Source organism: Monopterus albus, unplaced genomic scaffold (assembly GCF_001952655.1).
Source record: "Monopterus albus unplaced genomic scaffold, M_albus_1.0 scaffold41.1, whole genome shotgun sequence".
Taxonomy (NCBI): domain Eukaryota; kingdom Metazoa; phylum Chordata; class Actinopteri; order Synbranchiformes; family Synbranchidae; genus Monopterus; species Monopterus albus.
The window spans coordinates 2,360,026-2,374,237 of record NW_018127921.1 but is presented as its reverse complement, the minus strand read 5'-3'; the positions used below and the strand labels follow the sequence as shown (position 1 = coordinate 2,374,237).

The 14,212-nt window shown below is 41.5% G+C and overlaps 1 protein-coding gene across 1 annotated transcript in view; it reads left to right on the top strand.

The window, feature by feature from the left end:
* The window catches only part of exoc4 (exocyst complex component 4), a 133,603-nt gene that overhangs the window by 96,017 nt on the left and 23,374 nt on the right, over positions 1-14,212 (top strand). Inside the window, exons 14-16 of the mRNA XM_020599515.1 lie at positions 837-973; positions 3,654-3,809; positions 5,350-5,528. Of these exons, the coding sequence (XP_020455171.1) occupies positions 837-973; positions 3,654-3,809; positions 5,350-5,528 (472 nt within the window). The remainder of the gene's footprint in view (positions 1-836; positions 974-3,653; positions 3,810-5,349; positions 5,529-14,212) is intronic.

Genomic DNA, 14,212 nt, shown 5'->3' with positions numbered 1-14,212 from the left:
GCTGGAGAATGAGCCAGAGGACTAAACCAGAATTTAGTTTCAAACCAAAACAATTAACTAGTTTCATAAATCTTACCTGGACAATTTGCAGTTTTTTTTTTCATCGTCTAATTCAGCTTTCACGGTTCTCTCCTCGTCGTATTTCTCAGCACACCGATTGTGCTGCTACCGCAGTCTCCGCAGTGTTGAGGCATGCATTTAATGCAACATTAGTTGAAGGTGAGCCTCAAGCTCCAGGTGTTATAAATATTGTTTGATTCCCACCCACTTCTAAGCTGCCCTGTCTGTGCCCTTTTAAAGACCCAGGCAGTATTGCATGAATTCAGCTTAAGCAGTATTTAATCAGAGCATGATACTTTTAGAGCACAAGCTGGCACACATTTTTCTGACTTTACTCTCTGTATGTGGACATCTTCTGAAACTTAGACAGATCATTCTTTAGGATGAAAGGAGCCAATCCTAGTATTTTCCTTGTGTGGACCACCCAAAAGGTCCACACAAGAAGAAATGTCCACACAAGAAAGATGTTCCGTCAGGGGTTGGTTCGTACAAGTATATAAAGACAAACCCACAAACACACACAAAGAATCTTTCATTCCACCAATACAGCGTTACCACTTCTGACAAGCTCTCTGGCACCAGTCATTTGTCCACAGGTGACAAGTAAAGTTAGAGCATCAGGTTGGTACGGTACAACAGCACACTGGCCCAAACCAGTTTCAACCTTAGTCTTCTTTTTCTGTGTGTTTAACTTTTTTTTTCTCTTTGTAAAGTACTAAACATTTTATGTCTAAATGAAACCAACCAATTGCTGACCTCCTCTTTCTGCCTTATAGAGCACAGTGGTAGTGGAGAAGTCCATCCAGGATCTGATGAGCCTGATGCAGGACCTGAGTACCCACTTCAATCAGTTCCTCGAAATGGTCTGTGATAAGCTCAAAGAGTACAAGGAAATCTGCAACAGAGCCTACAGGTAAAAGAAGGGCGAGACTAGCTCACCTGCTATTGTCTGTTGTGAGTAGGTTTTATAATTACTTAAAACCTGCTAAACCTAAAATAAAACAACATTAGGAAACATATCATTTAAGAACTGTCTTTGCATTTTAGAAATGTAACTGTTCTCATGCAGAGAGTGAGCAGGGTTTTAATAAATCTAGGTTAGGCTGCAGACTGTATAAGTGCTATGTTTTTATATAAGCTTTCTTTAGTGAAACCCTGGTTAGTCATCAAAAAAAAAGCTGACATTTTTACAACTGCCTAAAGAAGAAAATGGGAAAATGGTGGTGTGCATTTTTTATGAAGGTCTCACAGCGCCGAAGATTTACTTTTTCAAGTATGGAATGGGGTTTTGATGTTACTATTATTTAGTTGTTTTGTTTTTTTTTTGTATTTCTTTGTACATACCCAAAATTACACACACATTGATGTTGTGAAAGGCCATCCGTCTGGGCTCTCCTGTGACCATATAACACCTGGCCAGGTAAAGGCTAGAGAATGCGGAGGTATAACGGAGGGAGGTATGAACAGGCCATGAGACACAGGAAAGGACTGACAGACTGCTGCGAGTCCATCTGGACTCTGTCACAGGTCAGCCTCAGTCTCAGTGGGCTCTCTGAGTTATAAAGACAAACCCAACAGAGGCTGCCAAAGTGTAGGTGTATGGTTGTGGTAATGTTTCTGGGTGCATTATATACTGTACGTTCGTGCTGCTGTGTGCATTCATGCATGAATAAGTCTTTGTCTCTTTCAGCCCCTAACCTCCCCTCCCGTCATCCTTCGTATGTGTTTGTGGATATGAAACTGTGGAAGGTGTGTGTCTCCTGTGCAAAGTATTAGTGTGATATTAGTGGCAGAACCAAGCAGTTTCTCCAAAAACCAAGAGACATGCGGACGAATCAAATACCTCAATGTTTCTTTCCACCAAGTCAGAACTGCTGTATTTCTGTTTTATATGCGATTACAGATCCTCATTAACCACATCTACAAATATTTGTCTGTCTGACTGAATGCTAGTGTAAGCAGTTCCCTCATTGTAGCTACATTTGCTGCATGGCCTAGGGTAGTCTACTGGGCAAATTTTTGAGTAATATATCTTAACAACCTATGGATAGATTGACATGAAATTTGGTACCGTAGAGCACCCGGGGGCGGGGGGGTGACAGTAACATTCTCTCTGCCCCATAAATAAATTATGAACAAATTCACGTGGAAAAATAAATAAATGACAAGAACCAGCAATTCCACATTTCTTTCTCTATTATCTAAATATACCTACACAACATTTTTATTTTTTTAAATATTAAACACTCCATGAATGTTATTTTTCAACAGCTGAAATAAAGTTGCCAGTAGGATGTCGGAAATGGCAACAGGGTTTTCAGTGCTGTGGTGGCGATCTCAGGGTATTCTGTCATGACTTTAATCCAGAACACCGGCAGAGTTGTTGTCTCGAACATACTTTTAAGGCCGCCGTCATTTGCGATCTCCAGCAGTTGATCTTCTTCTTGCACAGACCTGCTGGATTCACCTGGTTTGTTGACAAATGGGTTGCGGATCCCTTCCTTGGCAGTTCGTGGGTCCTTTGTGGTTGGGAAGTAGCGCTCGAACTCTTTTAAAAGCAAAGACAGGTGATCGTGCACCAGCTGGGAGAATGAAGGCTCAGGCTCAGTCTCACCCAAAATCCCCGCTAATGTTTGAAACATGTCCAAAATGCCTCTGTTGACGCGCCGTCCCCACAAATCCAGTTTGGCTTTAAATGCAGCTATTTTATCTGCCAACTTGAAGACAGTTGTCATTTTCCCCTGAAGTGACAGATTGAGTTCATTGAGCAGGCTGAATATGTCCACAAGTAAGCCAGTTTTGGCGCTCAAGTAACCGAGAGAATACGGTACCGGTACCGGTCCGCGGCCCGGGGGTTGGGGACCACTGCTGTAGAGGGATTAATGTAAATAACTTTGATTATTCCCTATTTTTTCCTGTAGTACCACCAACAGGTAGATTTACCAATTCTCTAATATTAAAGATATCATTTATTTTCCCAAATTATTTGTTAATAACTAACATATGGCATAAATCTACTGTATGTTAGCATCATGTCTGTGCAGATTCTCAGTCATCCAGGTCATAGTAAACTGAAAAAACAGGTAGTATTTAAACAGAATTCCAGCCGAGTGAATACATGGTCTGGGGTGAGGCTAGTCCTGTTGTTTAGTGTGTCATCCTTCAGCCGACAATAGGCGTCGGTTGACCGGGGAGGAGTCAAAGACCGGAGGATTCAAAGACAGGTAACGACTCTCACTGATACTGGGCTGCAGCGACTCAGTCGTTAAGGGACATTGTTGGCCTTCAAAGGACTGAAACACCACCGAGGGGGATAAATATCTCTGGCTCAACACCAGTCAGTCAGAACTGATGAAGCCTCTTGGATGAGAGGTGAAACGTCTTCGATCTAGAAATCTAAGTCACACTGAAACACTGAAAGTTTTTTTCAGTGTATGTTAGCATGCTGTAATAGTAAATTTTGAATTTGTTTCATGTTATTGTCTTATTATTTTTGTCTGCTGAGACCACAACAAACAAATATACAGTATGTGATATTTCATAACTTGGCGAGTTTGTGTGCATTTCTTTGCAGTATCTGTCTGTGTCCTCAGGGGTATAGTCCAGTGTGAGGAGAAGCTGACCATCAGTGCGTCATGGTCTAAAGATGAGGACATCAGTCGTTTGCTCCAGTCCCTCCCTAACTGGGCAAATATGGCACAACCCAGGCAAACTCGGCAAAAGAGAGAGGACGAAGAGGACTTTACCCGGTACATACACAGATCCACCTAGAACACAAGAAATGCATGTATGCCCATGTGTGTGCACATTTACACTTCTTTCATAAAGTGCCTATATGTGCTCTTATAGTCTTTTTTATTTTCCTATGGAATAGTTTAAAGCGTCTGCTTCATCTGCTTGGTTGTTTATATTTTTGTGTATGTTTTGAATGTGTATGCTTTATATACATGTTTTTGTTTCGTTTTTACAAATTATGTGAAACACATTGATTCTCCCCTGAAATGGCATGTGTGGCATGGCATAGAGTAAATGAATTTTGTTTTGCTTTGCTATATTCAAACAAGTGGGGTAACAAGTACACATACTCATGCACCACTCTCCACGCAAAGAACTAGAAGTAGACCTACACAACCACACTTGAGCAATCACGCAAATAATCCTCCCTCTCTTCTTTGCTCCCTTATTCAGATATTATTGGATCTTCTTTTGTTGACTAAGATGCAGGCATAAAAGAAGTCATGATTGCTCTTTTAAACACTCCCTATCTGAAGGAAGTGAGGAAACGAGGAAAGAGCAAAATGGGAAAATATAAGGAGAGCAGACGGAGGCAGGGAAGGGGAAGTGGGGGGGTCACTCTTATCGAAATTGCCTTTGAATGTGTGCACTCTTCAGGGAACACTGAAACTCACTGGAGCGGAATAGTAAAGTAAATAAATAAATTGGTTATGTGACCAAAGAAAGTCAATCTGTTGTGTGCACCCTCTCCCACTTCCCTTTCTCAGACACATGCAGACACACACACACTGTGAGAGCACAGAGATAGCAAGAGGAGGACCATAAGGCTGTTTGATTTGAGGAGCAGTGGATATTTTGATCCCTCTGAAAGGAAGATTTGCTTCTGCACGACTGGCAACCCAGTGTTTTAATAAAGCTTCATTAATAAGCTACACATTGTGTGTGTGAGACAGTATATGTTTGTGTGTCTGGTGTTTTTTGACCCATCTGCTGTTTAGAGGCTCTTGATCTTCTGGGCATCCTGGAGGCCAGTCCACATGCCATGTATATGCAGCACTGTAGCGCAGAGATTTGACAGTTATCCAAACTTCCATGCTTTCTCTCATTTTTCATGCCAGACTCAAAAGTCAGTTATCTTTTCAAAAGAGGTTTTGATCTCAGTGTCTTTGTTTTTCCACCCTGTGTCCTCTATTTGTTTTCTATTCTTAAACATTCTAAATCACCTGTTGTTATCCTTTCTTGTTGACTGTTGGGCTACTAGCAGCTGCCTCCTTCCTAAGTCTTACTGCTCTCCACCCAACCGTCTGTTGATCTGCCTGTACTGTATATATCTATCCTACTTACTGACTCTGTATTCCTCTTACTGCTCTTGTTTCTGTTAGTTCAAACATTTGCACTATAAAGATGAAGGCCCTACTTAATTTCTGCATTATTAATACACTGTCCTACTGCTTTTAATAGTAATCAGTTCAGTTAAAAGGTGTTTGCTATATTGTGCCCATCCTTCTAACTAGACAAACTCACTCCCTTGCCTCGTTTTTGGCTGTTATCCAGGGTGGCCTTTGCTAAGGAGTCAGAGGTGCTGACTGGGAACCTAGGAGACAAGTTAATCCCCCAGAATGAGATCCTCCGTGATGTCAGTGACCTAAAGGCTCTAGCCAACCTTCATGAGAGCATGGAGTGGCTTGCTGGTCGCCTCAAGAAATTCTACTCCAACCTGTCTCAGGCCTATGGTAAGTAAGGGATTTGAAAGAAGACTTGTTTGGTTCTTTGGGGATGTCATTGTGATAAAGTTGGGACTTTCAGTCAATTTCATTGCCAACTTATCTTCAATGTTGCCACTGACCTCTTTGTCATAATGGCATTGTCACACTGTTGTCAGGTTTTAGGGTACCAAACTCATAATATAATGAAGAAGATCACCTCATCTTCCTCTCTCCTGGTTGTATTTGCCAAAAACAGACATGCTGTCATGGTCTCAGGCTTCATGATGAAAGGATTAAGCCAGTCATTTTCTATATTAACATTATTTTCAACACTCCCCTACAGACACTAAAACCGACAATGAATTGCCTCTACTCATGGTCAATGTCCATCAGTGTGTCAGTCCTGGATTAGCTTGTTCGTCTGTGCCATAGACTTCTGTTGTTGTTGTTCAAAAATGATTCAAAACACATCAGTTATACACACTGCTGTACTGGGTGACATATTTCTTTCTTAGCAAACCCCAGACTTGAGCACGAGGAGCTAGTAGAATGTAAACAAAGCCGAGAGCCTGTGCAAGATCTTGTGCATGCGCAGTTGATTCTTACTCTAATCCAGGACTGGTAGCTGACAGACATTAACCGCGTGTCAAGCCAAATAATTGTCGATTATAGTCACTGGATAGAGATTACTGAAAATACAGTTACTATAGAAAATGAGCAGCCTTATCCTTGATCTTGTTTCTGTTTCTTATGTACAGTATGCATAAAGGCAAAAGCTAAAACTTCACTACAGAATTCAAACAAAGTGACTGACACCTGGTATGTTGATATTTGCCAAGAAATTAAATCTTCTATTTTTACACCAAACCTTGTTCCTACTAACTGGATACTGTGAAAGCTGTTATTCTGTTAATGGAATTAATTTAAACAAAATATTGTAATATTTTTGATGCAAATGCTGAGGGATGCAGTACATTTTTGTGTCTACAGCCAGGAGGCTGCAGACGTCGGATGCTCTTTACTGAGTAACTTAAATGTTGTCTTTCACACACGAATTCTGTTTGTCAGATAGTGCACTCTACTATAATGGATACTTTTCCAGGATGCATTGCTACCAGTCTCTCAGGTCATTAAGCAGTTACTGATCAGAGTACACTAGGATCACACTTAGGGGTATATGAGTATATAAGTTTACTCAACTTTATCTGCAGTGCATTTGTAGCAACACTTCTTACCTGTGCCTCATTAAGTTCTTGTTTGAGTGTATTATCACATACTCATTACCTTCTCAACTGGAGTTGTCAAAGAGCACTTTGCACACAGACTCATTATGCTTGGATCTGCCTCTGCAAGTAAGGTATGTGCGCATAAATGCCTTCCCTAATCAAGACTCTGATAAGCATTTCATGCATTGCCTGCTTAGTCATTACTTTTGTACCATTAATCACTGATCAAAATTATGTGTGTGTTTGTGCTTCCATTCAACACATCATCACTTATCAGTACAGTAATGTTTATGTCCTCATTACATTGAGAACATGTTTGATCTTATAAGGAGCCTAGTATCTTTTAATAGTCTTCAAGTCTTTCTATTTTTAATAACATCCTGTATCAGTCAGGGACTTAATACTTTGAGTCGGATTTGATTTTTGCATTGTACCTTGTAGTCACTCTTATTTTGTATTCTCTTGTCTCATCCAAAACTACATTATAAATGAGCTGTATAAAGGCTTTTCCAGAATCTTTCAACATCAACAGATGTCAGAATAAATTTTTTTCATTGTTATGCAAAAGTTATATTTATTATATAGGTTGTTCACATTGTTTCAAAATAAGCTCATTCAGTGTTTAACATATTTTAAAATGTCATCAGGCTGAATTTCTGAAGTTAGATTGTTAATATATTATCAGTTTTGACATGATGTTAATTTTAAGCTAAAAATCAATATATATATTTTGCTTCATTTTATATATATACACCAATCAGCCATAACATTATGATTGTCTGCCTAACACTATGTACACAGGAGTTGGTTGGCACTCGTGTCAGTCTGCAGCTCACTGGGCATCTTGTGTGAATCCGTTTGCTGCCATGATTCTACTGTCAGGAAGTGCACAAACTTGTCTACCATTCTGTGAAAAACGTATGTTACAGGAGTGAAAACTGTGATCGTGAGGACAAGTTAGAGACATTTTTTCAGGCAAATTCAACAGCCTCCCCACTCCAGGGGTCATATCACCACTATAGCTGCTGATGTACAGTATTTCTCATTTTCACCCATTTTAACAAAGATTCAAACTAAATAGAAGGAAGAATGACATTTAAAATTTTTAATCTAAAGTAGATCAACCTCATCATCAGTGAGCCTTGGCCATTCATGGCCCTGTCACTGATTCACTGTATGTCCTTCCTTAGACACCATTGGTAGGTACTAACCTCTGCAGACCAAGAACACCCGCCAACACCTGCAGTGTGGGAGATGCTCTGACCCAGTCGTCAGCCATCACTGTTTGGCCCCTGTCAAAGGCACTCAGATCCTTATGTTTGCCTGTTTTTCCTGCTTCCAATGCATCAAATTCAACAAGTTGACTTGTTGCCTAATATACCCCACACACTGACAGGTGCCACTGTAACAAGATAATCAGCGTTATTCACTTCACCTGACAGTGGTCATAATGTTACGGCTGGTCAGTGTATATCACCCCTTTATACAGCATATTCAGTCACTTCTGTAGTTATTGTGTTACAGTACTATGGAGCTGTGTTCGCTGCAGTGATTTGGTCGTCTGGCAGAGCACTGGTAAATTATGCGCCTTTCTTATAGGGATTGAGAAAGGGCTTCAACCTTCAGCCTATTAGCCACTATCACAACTCCCTAGCTTCAGACATCTGATTGCTCATTGAACTTGCGCTATTTCACTATTCCATATCACAACTTTTCTTTTAGACCTAAAATAATTAAATGACACATTTTTAGGGATTCTTATTTGGCCTTGACTTTGTCACTATCTCGTTTTAAACTCTTTCCTTCCCTCTCACTCGGACGCTAGCTTTCTCTCTCTATTCACAGATAAGAATTCAATAAAAGTACGGAAAAAGACATGACATAATTATCATTAATTCTGCCGGGTGGCACTAATGGGATGGATAGGGCAGTCACTTATCATGCTGGGACAGCCTCTGTATTGTTCATTATTTAGTGTTTGCCAAGTTGATGATGGACTCTGTGTGTTGCTTTGGGTGTTAGAGTGTCTGTGGGTGCATGCATGTGTGTACACAAGCATGCACTGTGTAAAATAGGACAAGGGTACAGCATGGAAAAAGGACCCCAACCTTATCTTATCCTCCACTCCACCCCCTCGCCTCACGTCTGTTCCTCTCCAAATTGGATTTTATATTACAGAAGCAGTCAGGTATGAACAACTCATTTTCCTCTCCCTCTTTTTGCTTTTTCTTTGATTGGTCTCTGTTTCATTTTTGTTGCATGCTCGCTTCATTCTTACTTGGTATTTTTTTTCATCCATTCCTTCTTCCTCATCTTGGTACTGTGAGCATTGTTCTTTTACTTGAAGTGGAAGGGGTCTGGGAGATTTTGTTCATGGCTGGCTGAATGCTGCAGTGGATGTTTGGTTTGATCACCTTCCTGTGTGATTGAAGTCTAGTGAATGTGTAGTTACACATATTCCTGTGCTCTGAACTATAGAGAACATGAAAAGAGCATTTACATTTGATCCCTTCAACTCCCTCTTGGTAGTGAATCTTAATTCAGTTTAGGTGTGTGCCCGTGCAGTTTTGCGCATCTGTGCGTGTCAGTTAAGAGGGTGTGAAGAGCAAGTGAGCCTGTATGAATGTATGTGTCGAGAACAAGGTCTGGTTGTGTGTGTATGCAGACAGATCAGTGAGTGGTGGGAATTGGCCTTGAAGTTGGCTGGAGAAAGGGTCTTATCACACATCTGCTCACAGCACTGGACTTCTAATCCACTCTGGCAGTATTTACCCAACAACACACACACAGAGATGCCTGAGGGGCATTGTCAGCAGTTTTCTTTTACAATACCTGACTGTGTGTCTGCAAAGGTGTGTGTTCATGTTGAAGGCCTGGCCATCATTAGGTGCGTAGATATGCTGCAGGGTTTTTAGACAATAATCATGTGGTCTCCCCATGGGAGTAAGCTCCTTCTCTCTTCAATGGTTCTATGTGTGAGGGTTTATGGAATACACTTTTCTAACCTTTGACTATGGTGAATGTGGGTCTTTCTCCCCTAAGCAGTAATTTTTTCTTGATTCCATTTAACAAGGCAAGTTGACTAAGGGCACATTCTTATTCACTCCAGGGGCCTGATGTTGATGTTGTTGTGTCAGTAGCCAAAGTATTGTCTGTTGTTCATCTATCCATTTATTTGTTTCTGGTGGGGGTTTTTCCACTCTCATCATAAGACCATTAAGCAATATGGGGTCATCAGATATCAAAATCTTCCCATCTTATTCCCATTTTTTGTCTCTATCTTTCCCCCTCACTTTCTCTTTTTCTCTCTAGACAGAAGTTAAGAGCCTCGTGTGCAGATGTTCATCCTGTACCAGAGGCAGCAAAATAATTAATAACTCCTCTACTCAATCAGTCTTTTATGAATCATTCATCACTCCACCCCTGCAGGATACTGTCCTTTACTTATCTTTCTCCATTTTTTCTTCCATTCCTCTTTTCTGCTGGTAGGGTATGTTATCTTTTTTTTTTTTAAACAAAATAGATAATGATTGTTATCATTTCTAATGTTCAGCATCTGTATTTGTCAAAGCCCTGCAAAATGTCAAATCATATTGTTTTCTTGTCTGTGCTATTTATGCCCTTAATGGCAAACAAGGCAGTGGATGTCATATTTGGTATGTGTTCATATGTATTATATATCCACATAAGTATGCATCTGAATGCTGTATCTGTGTACGTGTGTAAATTCCATCACTGATCTTTCTGTCACCCTCATCTTCTGCAGATGGCAAGCAATAGACGTTTCTCTGAGATGAGATTTGAAAATAATTGGAAAAGCACAGCATATGCAAACACACTCTCGCATGCCTACACATGGGTGCATTAATGGCTACGGGACACGCACAAACGTATCTGCACATTTAATCATGCATACACAAAAATCTTATAAATAAGAGATGGGAGTAATTCGGTTTGAGGAAAAAAGAAAACAGAAGGAAGCACAAAGGAAAAAAGAGAGCAAGAATGTTGTCAGTCAGGACCAGTGAGTTGTCCTCTTTTGCCCTTCTGTCCCTGACTAATGGTGCCCCCCTGCTGCGACACCTCCCTTGCATCATCAAAGCGGTGCAGGCTAGAGGGCGGCAGGAATCCATGTGCATCTGTGTTTCTGTGTGTGTCTGTGTATGTGTTTCACAGGCAACCCCTGGAGAGACCTCCAGCTGTGTGTGCCACAGTGAGGCCTTTTTTTCCCCCTTTCTGCTGCCAAAGTGAGTGAGTGCAATGCGCATGAGAGGAAACAGAAGCCTCCGAGTCAATTTCACACAGACCTATGTGCATGTACATACACACTTGGAAGAAAAACACTCACAGGCAGGCCAAGAGAAGTGCTCTTGCTCTCTCACACAAAGCAAAGTGAAGAAAAACAGACACAAAGAGAGAAAACTAGTCTACATCTGACAAATAAACACATATCTTTAAGTAAGACTTTATGGAAGCACAAAATGACAGTCTGTGTGCACTCAGCTGCACCAGACACCGTTCCATTGCTGCTTGTAGAGGTCAGTAATGTCATAGATGGAACTGCAGTGGCAATATTGTCTTTCATTGCTGGGTTCTGTGTTTGTTAATAATCTGATAAGGGAATGAAGGAGATTAAACAACTTCAGCTAAGTAAACATAAAGTCAATTAATGTCATTATATGCTCCACTCCCTTGACAGAGCATTGGGGATTTTGTTTTGTTTTGTTAAGACCCATCTTGTTTGTTGTTTCGGTGGCTCATTTAGTTGTATTTCTATTGATATTACAATCCAAAAGATCTGTTTTCTGCTATTGAAGGAGCCGGTGTTGCTGTCGTATGGATGATGTTCATTGACATTTTCTTAAAAGAAAATCCCCAAACATACAAACACATGGAGCTTGTGCAATGTTAGCCTTGTCATTGATTTAAGCCAGTTGTAATTTTGCCCTTGGACTGGTGTAATGTGTTGTAATAGAATGTGCTCATTATGAGCCTAAAATGTCAGCCATCATACCCCTGAATTATCTCAGAATCAACTGTGCTTTTTCTAGCTGTGGTAACAATGAAACTGATTATAAAGAGAAAGGGAAGGCTCATAATTTGTGGTTTATGAACCGCTTTTTAGAGTGAGCAGTGGGTTTTTTTTTCTTCATGATTGAGGATTGTCACAAAAACCAGAAATTTGTATTGGTAAACTGTCCCTATAACTGTTTGGTTCTTCCAGAAAGCATGTGTTTTCTATTGATGTGAATAGTCTGTTTGAAGCAGTTGCACAGACATTATCAAGAGGTTTACTCAAGAAAACAGTTAATTAGCAAGTAAGTTCATACATGCAGTATATCCATTTAGCACTTCTACTTAGACAGCCCACACATCACATGCACGCCTTTAATAAGAAATACTGTCTCTGGTTTTTATCTGTACGTGTCAGACACGCAGGCAATAAGTTGTCATAGATGTCACGTCACAACCCTGACTGTGTTTGCTTTGCTGATTGGATGGCCTTGGCACCAACCTCTCTGCTGTTTGCCTAAGCCAATGGGCTCTCATCTTGCCAGGGGTTAATTTGAAGTAACTGTAATGGGAACAGAAGCACATATTTACCAGCACACACACAAGGAGCATGAGCAAACACAATAAGTCGCCATACAATGCTGCAAAGAATAACTTTTAAGATAAGATTTTATGAGTTGTATAGTTTCAAACTGTATAGGAATACATGTACTGTAAGGTTTTGAACATTATGAATGTGATATGCAGTGAACTGCAAATGATTTGCATTTGATATATAAAGTTTCAAATAAGCACCTGTAAAAGGACAAAAGCATCATTGCTGTTTTATGCTCCCAGCTTTACTTAAAACAACCATCATCAGGAGCAACGTGGTGTCAGGAGATAACAGTTAATAAATACCAGCTCTGCCTTGTAAGATAGAACATTAAATTAAAGGAGCTGTCCGGGGAACCGAGAGGAGGTGGAATCTGCTTCTACATAAATGAAGGTTGGTGCACAGATGTCACAGTGCTAAAGAGGATATGTACCGCAGACCTAGAGACTCTTGTTATCAATTGCAAACCCTTTTACTCTCCCCGTGAATTCAACAGTTTCATGCTAATGGGAGTGTACATAACACCACAGGCTAACGCTACCGCACTACAGCTCCTGACAGAACAAATAACTAGCGTGGAGCTAGAACATCCCGACTCTCCACTCATTGTTCTAGGGGACTTTAACTGAGTAAATCTCTCCCACGAACTGCCCAAATACAGCCAGCACGTCACCTGTCTCACCAGGGACAAAGTCACACTGGACCACTGCTACCCAACAATAAAAGACGCCTATCACTCTGTCCCCCGTGCAGCCCTCGGACTCTCAGATCACTGTATGGTCCATCTTATTCCAACCTACAGGCAGAAACTAAAAGCTGCAAAGCCTGTGGTCAAAACAGTGAAGAGCTGGACTGAGGAGGCTAAGTCAGAGCTACAGGCCTGTTTTGACTGCACAGACTGGAGTGTATTTGAGACTGCAGCTACAGACCTGGACCAACTCACTGACACTGTGACATCTTATATCAGCTTTTATGAGGATGTGTGTGTGCCCAAAAAGTCCTTCTGCACATACAACAAGAAGCCCTGGCTTACAGCAAGACTCAAGCAGCTTCATCGTGCCAAAGAGGAGGCTTACAGAAGTGGGGACAGGACTCTGTACAGCCAGGCAAGGAACACACTGACAAGGGAGATCAGAGCAGTAAAGAGGAGCTACTCTGAAAAGCTCAAAACTCAGGTTTCAGCCAACAACCCCTCGTCTGTGTGAGGGAGCCTGAAAACCAACACTGGCTATAGAAAACCATCCCCCTTGCTGTGGAGGACCGTCAACTAGCAGTTGACCTGAATGTGTTCTACTGCAGGTTTGACAATCAACACTCCCACCTCACCCTCCCCACCTCAGATCCAGCAGCTCCTCCCCCGACAATCACCACCCTCACCCCCAGGCCCCCACCTCTAACAATCTGTGAAAAGGATGTAAATGGTCTTATACTTGTATAGTGCTTTTCTACGCTTTTACAGCACACTCAAATCGCTTTTACACTACTCTGCCATTCACCCATTTGCACTCCCAAACACTCACACATTCACACACCAGTGACATCATGGGGAGCAACTGGGGGTTCAGTGTCTTGCTCAAGGACACTTCGACATGTTGACTGGACAAGCCGGGAAGCGAACCGCTAATCCTCCGGTTAGGAAATGACCTGCTCTACCTCCTGAGCCACAGGCCCCTGCGTGGCCTCTTTAAAAGGCAAAAGATCAGAAAGGTACCAGGCCCAGATGGCGTGAAACCCCTCCTGCTTGACAGTGTGCGCTGATCAGCTGGCCCCCATCTTCACACTTATCTTCAACAGGTCACTAGAGCTGTGTGAAGTCCCCTCCTGCTTCAAACGCTCCACCATCATTCCAGTCCCCAAGAAAACCTCCATCAGTGGAC